General features: G+C 36.1%; 2 protein-coding genes across 2 annotated transcripts in view; one reads left to right on the forward strand and one right to left on the reverse strand.

Moving 5' to 3' along the window:
- The window catches only part of LOC137979261 (ADP-ribosylation factor-like protein 2), a 16,256-nt gene extending 15,570 nt beyond the window's left edge, over nt 1–686 (reverse strand). The window contains exons 1-2 of the mRNA XM_068826483.1: nt 528–686; nt 104–214 (exon numbers count right to left, since the gene is read on the reverse strand). Coding sequence (XP_068682584.1) covers nt 104–214; nt 528–592 — 176 coding nt within the window. The 5' untranslated portion in view covers nt 593–686. The remainder of the gene's footprint in view (nt 1–103; nt 215–527) is intronic.
- A 48-nt stretch (nt 687–734) lies between these two features.
- The window catches only part of LOC137979256 (symplekin-like), a 203,657-nt gene continuing 196,043 nt past the window's right edge, over nt 735–8,348 (forward strand). Inside the window, exons 1-8 of the mRNA XM_068826475.1 lie at nt 735–888; nt 2,449–2,511; nt 3,304–3,357; nt 4,816–4,889; nt 6,061–6,187; nt 7,229–7,279; nt 7,713–7,768; nt 7,897–7,960. Coding sequence (XP_068682576.1) covers nt 742–888; nt 2,449–2,511; nt 3,304–3,357; nt 4,816–4,889; nt 6,061–6,187; nt 7,229–7,279; nt 7,713–7,768; nt 7,897–7,960 — 636 coding nt within the window. The 5' untranslated portion in view covers nt 735–741. The remainder of the gene's footprint in view (nt 889–2,448; nt 2,512–3,303; nt 3,358–4,815; nt 4,890–6,060; nt 6,188–7,228; nt 7,280–7,712; nt 7,769–7,896; nt 7,961–8,348) is intronic.

Below are 8,348 nucleotides of genomic sequence, written 5' to 3' on the forward strand. Positions count from 1 at the left end.
AGGGTCTTTTGTTCCTGTGGTTGGCAAATTTTAACCCGTTTTTTTTTTACAAAAGCAACGATTGTAAACAGATATCTTCCATACAGCTATGCATTTCACTTACTCTCTGTGTTCCAGAGTTTTAATATTGAATCCTAATGTAGGTTCTATTGTGTTGATATCTTCGCCATTAAACTTCTTTAAAATTGTTGTTTTACCAGCGTTATCAAGCCCTCTGATTGTATCGTCAAGGAAAAAAATCAACAGCTGATTTTAGATGTACCACCTCCATAATTATAAAATGAAAGAAGTTAAAAACTTCGTATGCTGCGTGGCACTTGTTACTACAATAAGAAAATAAAAGTTGAGAATGTTGCTGAAAGTACCAAACATATACGAAAATTCCACTGATGAAGGGCACAGTCCCGAAACGTCTGGACATTTGTTAAGATTTTGGCACTTTCAACAACATTCTCAACTTTTAACCACCTCCATAATTTACCGTTTTCAGACGTCTAGAAATGGCAGTTAAAAAATTTAAAGGATACAACATTAAAATCCTCATCTCCTTTTCCTTTTGCTTCATTTTCTTTAAAATGGTAAGAAGACCCATCGTGTCATCTAATGTAATGAATTTCCCGGCCAATAAAGAAACAATATTCCGCCATTCTATTCGTTATAATTTGCCGACGACAACAGATGTTCACTACACGTCCACTACACGACGAATATAGCACTTGTACTGTCTCCGCGGGCCACTTGATGAAAGGGCTCACACGTTCCAAGATGGCGGCCGAAGGTCGGACACGTGTTCGCCTGTCGGTCGCTTCACAATTCTTTAATAATGAAGATGTTGACAGTCTTGCAGCATCAGGAGAGAATTCTGCTGAAGACTCAACGTCTGAGAAGGTTAGTAGTTCTAACAGAAGAACGTAATGCTTTCTTTATTCTAAGTGAACGGTTATCGGTGTTGATAATTACATTGTATCTTCCCTTTTCTGCAATAAAAATGTAATATGAACTCGCTTTTGACCAGCTTCCAGATGGTTCGATACGGCAGTGGTGGACAAAAGTGCATCGTAATTTCACAGTCATAGATTTTTGTCCAGTTCAATCCTGTATTTTAGTTATTTTTAGATTCCTTGAGCTCCCCAGCAGCTTCCTGAGCTGTACGTACAATGGTTGCATATTCACAGTTCCAATGTATGAGTTTAATACTATCATCAAGGCTTCTCATGAGCGGTAGCCGTGAACAAGTTCTGATATTGTGCAATACAAGAATTAACTATTAATTTTTAATCATCTTTTGCTAAGCCTTGTAAGCTTTTGATGGCGATTGACATATTTGTTGGATGGCCATAATTATTTTAGAATAATAGTAGATAGCACTGCTTTTTCGGCAAAATACCCTGTTACTTATTGGCATATCATGGATTCTCTGATTCAGCTGTTAATAGACCATTCACATTTGTTTGCTTAGTGACCTGGCCTCTGAATGGTAGCAAAACATGCACACCTCACTTCTTTTGTCATGTATATAAATTATGCCGCTATCATGGAAACTAGCTTGCCTTTGCATAACAAAGCAAAGCAGTTTGTATCAAAACATGGTCATAAACAGTCTCACTTCTGTCCTCAGTCATTGATGTGTTCTGCAAATGTTCTCCGATGTGTGTGAATAATATTATTATTGCTGGTGGTGCAGGTGTAGCCCTGGTATGATTTCTGCTTTTTTTTTTTCAACTTTCAAGTTAACTTTAAACGACAAACCACGCAAAATACTGAACAAAATAATGTATAATAATGATGATGATGATGATTTTGATGATAATAATAATAATTATTATTATTATTATTATCTGTTGTATTGAATAGCTTTCCAGTTTACAATTTGTTTTGAAACTTGCTGCGGACAGTGTCTAGGCAACAGTTCCTGGACTGAAAAAAAAAAACTGTAGAACTTTTTTGGTGATTTCACATTTCTGTGATATGATCCACTTCTGACAGTTGGTTAGCACATATGATCCACTTCTGACAGTTGGTTAGCACGTTATTATTATTATTATTATTATTATTATTATTATTATTATTATTATTATTATTATTATTATTATTATATATAACAATGAGGTAATTATGTTATGTAGAAGTAATAAATGTATGACAATAAAATCAAAACAAACAACAAGATAATTTTTATAGGGAAGACTAACTTTCAAGTGACCAATAGTTGCTACAAGCGTCCTTTTGCAGCCCAGAAAAAATGGAGCTTATGAATATCGGTGGATATCAACTGGTCAGGTACAGCAGTTATAGTAACCGCTGTTTTTTGTGCACTGAACTAGATCAGATTGTTTCCAGGGACTCATAATTCCTGACATTCTTTTTTGCTTCCTTTAATTAAGGATACATGTACACTGTAGTATGCATTAATTTGAAACTTTGTTTATGTCTCCTTTTTTTACATAGGTCATTGATTTATTGAATCAAGCCCAACTTGAAAAAGACAACAAACTGAACTGCTTGAAACAGGTATGGCTTCAATACTTTCTACAGTTATGGGAGAGAATCCTAATGCATGGTGATTGCTTGATTTAGCAGGCTGTAATTATTACATGGCCTGCAAAAGTACATGGTGTTCTTTACCATAATTATAATTCAGTTACTATGAGATTGTAAGGGACCTAACATTCTTGCCCAAATCTGAGGTAAATTTACTACTACTATACTCGACAAATTTATATGCTTTCTGGACTTCATACTGTACATAGATACAGTGGCTTAAGTACGTACTGTAAACACCTACAGATACATGTAAGCCTCACCTTTTTTCCAAAAATCATCGCAGGAAATCAGGGGTGCGGTTTATCTGGGGGAACATTCGAAAAAGGTTGCTTCTGGTATCAAGCGTTCCATCTTCACATCCGATCTTATGCCTGGTTACTAAGCTGTTCAATGTTTTGGTCACAGTCTTGTTGTATTGCAAAGATCTATGGAAAAACTGTATTGACTGAAGAAATTCCTGTCAACAAATACCAGAAAAAGATCAATCATGTGTCAAATTTGGTAGAAACAATGATCATTATATTAAAGTGCTAAAATTGTGGGTAAGACTGTGAAGTATTTTCTGTTACAATGTTAATAGTCAAAGTTAAGTAAGTCTAACAAGGTCAGGGTCAAGTGCAGCCAAAACCTATGTGAGGGGTTAGTGGTATTCACCCCAGTTTACCTTAACTCCTCACGAATACTGATAACTGAGCCTACAAGTAACAGCAAGATGTACTTTAATTAAGCAATTATTATTTTTAATGTTTTTCCTATTAGGTGCAAGAGTTCATACTTAATAAAGATCCTACACTACTTGATAATTTCTTGGATGTAAGTGGCTTACTGTACATCTCTTTTATTTTTTCTTTGAATTAGTTAATTGTATTATGTATTATTTATTTTGAAATTTGATCAAGCACAGGAAAGCTTAAATTTTATGAACAGCTATTAAAAACTCATGCTTATATGAACAATGCAATGTACAGTATGTGAGACCTAATATTGAACCAAAATCTCCAACAATATAGCGGTGAGTGTCATCCAATGTACAATGAATGATTGCAATGTACTCGTAGAAACTCTGAGTTCATCATCACCAGACTTCTCAAGTAGCAGATGCTATACATGACCCGTTAGAAAAAGCATGGCTGCAAGAACAAAACCAGACACTAACAACCATTATTTTCATTTCGAGCTGTTTCAACAAAATTCAGAGCCAGTTGAACCCTTCATTAATTAATTAACCAAACCAAACAAAATACATTTTACTTTTAGTAGAACACAAAAAAAATTGATATTAACCAGACCAACACAATCAAAAATGGGTGATCTCAATAAAACATGATTTGTATGTTGTACAGTACATGAGTCCTCCTAATTTGTTAGTAGGGACCGTTAGATCGGAGGACGAGGATCAGTTCAAGAATGTGTTTTCCGTTCTCAGCAAGCGCACTTCGAAAAATGTCGACCTCCAAACCTTATGTGCATGTTCAGTACGGAAAACTCATACAATGCAATTGTGGTCATCCTCATCCTCCGATCTAAAGGTCCCTAACTATTACAGAAGTTTTTGGTACATGTACCCAGGGTTTATTCTAGAGCACGGCCTTGCGGGATTTCCGCAATTTGGAAAAAAATGCTGCATAAAATTTATGTTGCAGCGTCAAATGGGGCACAAAAAATTAGACCCAAGAATAAGAAGTAATATTTATTTGAAAACATCACTGACAACTACTCTGATTTAACCACTCTATAAACTTACATTGTAAATGAAAATGTTGAGAAAATTTAACGCATAGAAGCTTCTCATTTTCGTTAAAGCATTAGAGACATTTTTATCTCACGTTCAGCACTTGCAAATCTGTAATTTCAACAAACATTCGTTTTCTTACGGAAGAGTCTGTACAAATAGCTTCAAATACCTTTTCGGGGACCCCCTTTCTTGAAAAAAGGCCCCCTAAAATTACAGAAGGAAGTCCACTGGACCCTCATTGGCCAATTTCTAGAATAAACCCTGTGTACCCAATTGTTTAACTTACACTACCAGAATTGCTCATTACTTACATGTGTCTTCCATTTCATATTAAATTAGTAGTACCGGTATTTACAGTATCACAAGAGCAAAATAGACAAAATACACATATTAAAAGGGCATTAATACTGTTTTATCAAATGCCAACAATGGCAGGCAGCCTTGAAAAGTGGCTGCAGGAAAAAGCTGTGTTCTTCCCTGTGTTTTTATAATCTTCATTTACCACTGATGTACATAACTGTACTCTTTGCATACAGGAAATTCTAGTATTCCAACAGGACAGATCAGCTGATGTTCGCCGATTTGTGGTTGGATTTATAGAGGAAGCATGGTAATTAAACCTTAAAGTGAGGGGTTTGGTTTTGCCACTTTCAGATAGGACCAAAAATGCATTATGGATTTACAGAGAGAGCCACTGATCGGATGAGGCCCCTACTTCTGATCAATTACGCACAAAATCTTAATCATTTATTCACTTGGTTGATTACTCAAACTTTCTCATCCAATGTCTTATTGGCCCTTGGTTCTTACAATGGAGAGAGCCTGGAAGTACAGTGCATGGTGTGGTTAAAATTTTTTCTTGGTTTAAAAATAATAATATTATCAGAACCAGTTCAATTTTGTTTTTTTTTTTTTTTGCCTTATATTCATTATCATCATCTGAAACAAAGTAGATCCAAAATTAATTAAACTGGTTTAAAGCATTTTGGAGCAGGAAAACGTTTGAACCACAACACACACACAAAGACTGCAGGTGATTGTATAAGAAATTTTGTTTCTGGACAAAACACAAGTGAATGATTAAGTTTTGCTGGTATCAGTCTGAGAATATCAAAAGCCAATTTGTTATTACATGTACAGTACACTACAGGGAGAAAGTGATAGTTCTTGGAATAAAGGGAATTTCATTTTTAAGGGACATTACAAGAAGTGAAGATCAAACTGGTGACCTTCGAACTTAAAGGACACTGAAACGTTGAGGCCTTAAAATTAATAAAATATTTATTGTCAAGATAAAACAGAGGATCAGATCAGTTTAACTTTTTAGTTGCCTCTGTATTGTACCCATTTACATGATTTAGACCAAAGCAGGTAAAACATCTAAACGTTGTTATCAGCATAGTGGTGCCCAGTGTGCATTCTGATAACTAAACCAAATCCTATGAGCAAATTAGTTTATTCTGCCAATCCATCAAAGACAAGAATTTTAGTGTCTGATGTGTTCTTGGGCAAGACACTCTTTCCTCTCCACCCAGGTGTATAAATGGGTACTAGCAAATTTATTGCTACATGTGTGGATAGCCCTGCGTTGGACTAGCATCCCATCCAGGGTGGGGGGGGGGGGGGGGGGGAGAAATACTCCTAGTCACTTCATGCTACAGAAACTGGGATAAGCTCTGGCCTAATGGGCCCCTTGGCTTGTGAGCAGACTCTACCCTTTACCTACCTACAGTACAATGTACCCCAGTTGATCTCAATAATTATTTGTTCAATGTTTACAGCAAAAAAGATATTGAGCTATTGAGCAAGGTGCAAAATACCCTGGCATTTATGCTTAATGATGAAAATGTTGCTGTTCAGAAGCGAGTCATGCTTAGTGTTACGCAGCTGTATAAGTTTGCTTTGCAGGTTAGTAAAGAGTAAAAAAAAAGTATGTAAATGTATTTACAACCTTATTGCTAGCTAAGGATTTACAAAGTAAGATTTTAAAAACTCTCAGCTTCCCCTTGAGTATTTAAATTTCACGCAACCTTGCCGCTCATGTTTTAAGTTGCAGTACATGTCGTGAAATAAATGTTCAGTACACGTGCAGTGCATGTCATGTAAGTTAATTCAATCTCAAGAAATACACCCTGATTGGTCAAATATGCATTTGCCAATTGCCTGTTGATGCACAATGCCATCAACAGCTGAAATACAACAGAACTTAGTCTCATGTTTTTTTATAAGGGTCCTCTCTGTTTAAATCATGTTACATGTATACATATGTAAGGAGAAATGTAGACTCGGAAAAATATCCGAGTCCCAGATGGGATTTGAACCCACGACCCTCCGTGATCTAGCTGGATGCTCTAACCACTGAGCTACTGGAGACTCTATGGTGAGCAAAGGTCAATTTGTGGGTCTCGACTGGACCCACAAATTGACCCTTGCTCACCATAGAGTCTCCAGTAGCTCAGTGGTTAGAGCATCTGACTAGATCACGGAGGGTCGTGGGTTCAAATCCCATCTGGGACTCGGATATTTTTCTGAGTCTACATTTCTCCTTACATTGAATATCATTGTTGTTGTTTCATCTTTAACACACATGTATATGTGAAATGGTAAAGGTGTGTGCCACCATTGTGACATGGATGGGATGCCCTGAGGGGATTTCCATTCAAGAAGCATGGATCACACTCTGTGACTTTCTAGCTTTTTGTGGTTAGCGAACTCCTGTGTGTATCCATGACTCATCAGTTGCACACTGAACATGTTTTCCGGTTCTGAGTTTTTGCCTGTCGTATTGACATTTTTTGTGTTGTGGAAATGTTGGAATCGGGAGCAAACCGTGAACTATGTGTACTCGCATGACCTTGTCCACAGTTGAAATTAAAAATTTGTGTATTGGAAGTGTTAGTTTCCTCAAACAAAAATATGAAGCAAGTACAGAAAATGTTTTTTCTTTAGCACATTTGCAAGCAAAAAGCCATATCAGAAGACCTGGAACACTTGTGGGAGGTGAGACAACATGTATTTTACCCTGCAACAAAGTTGCCATAAGCAAACAATTTTTAGAAAGACTAGGAGTAAAACATATATTTGTGAGCCAACCCAAATTGCTAATGTGGTTGGTAATATTTCAACAGCCAGCGGAGATCAAGATTTTATTCAACAATGTAACATGGTTAATTTACACCTGTCAAAACAAGATATCTTCTAACCCCTCATGTTACCATATCGCAGGCTCAAGTTTAAAGCTCATCGGGGTCAGATGTTTTTTTTTTTTAAGTTGACCACTGACCACTGACCAGGTACTGGTTTTCAATTGGATCGCAGGCTCACGCCAGGTTCACTTAATTTAAGAATAACTAATATGGGAGCTCCGCTTTTAGGCTTGGCTAAATCAATATATATTAATCAGTTCTTTGTCTTTCTCTTGTCTTGTTTACAGCTTCTGATTCAAATCAAAGAACAGATTATAGATATGTTGGAGTCTGATAATGATGGGTAGGTACTTACAAAAAGCCCTGACTCATCCATGGTTGTTTTTGATAAGAGTCATGATGAGAAGGGTTACATTTATAGACTAAAATGTGTATCATGAATGATTCTAAAATTGAATTGAACTTTTTCAGGATAAGAACACATGCAATAAAATTCATAGAGATGTTGGTCTTGGTGCAGTCTTTGAAATCTCAGGTAAATTAGTAGTGATTGCCTTTGGGATTTGTAACTTAACTTTCAAGTGAAGTTTCCAGAAATTCGTCCAGAAAGGCCCTTAATTAAATGCATGGCAATTAGATAAACATCACAAAGTATCTGCTTGCTCTTCTCTTTAGCTTAAAGTGGTACTATGATCAAAAAATAAAAATATTTTTTTCTTTGGATTTCAAAACACTAAACACTAGGTGACCTAAGTTTCAAGCCTTGATTTCAAAAAGACACTTATTTATTTTAACTGGAATTTTCCTAAAGTATTTAATAGGCCGTATTCATAAAATTAATAGCGGCCAAGAAATAATTCTTTTGTCTTTGTGCTAATCATCCTCACTAGCCTCACCTTGGAACAAAATTTCTTTTGAGTTTT

The sequence above is a fragment of the Montipora foliosa genome, chromosome 12 (genome assembly GCF_036669935.1).
Source record: "Montipora foliosa isolate CH-2021 chromosome 12, ASM3666993v2, whole genome shotgun sequence".
NCBI classification, from domain to species: Eukaryota; Metazoa; Cnidaria; class Anthozoa; order Scleractinia; family Acroporidae; genus Montipora; species Montipora foliosa.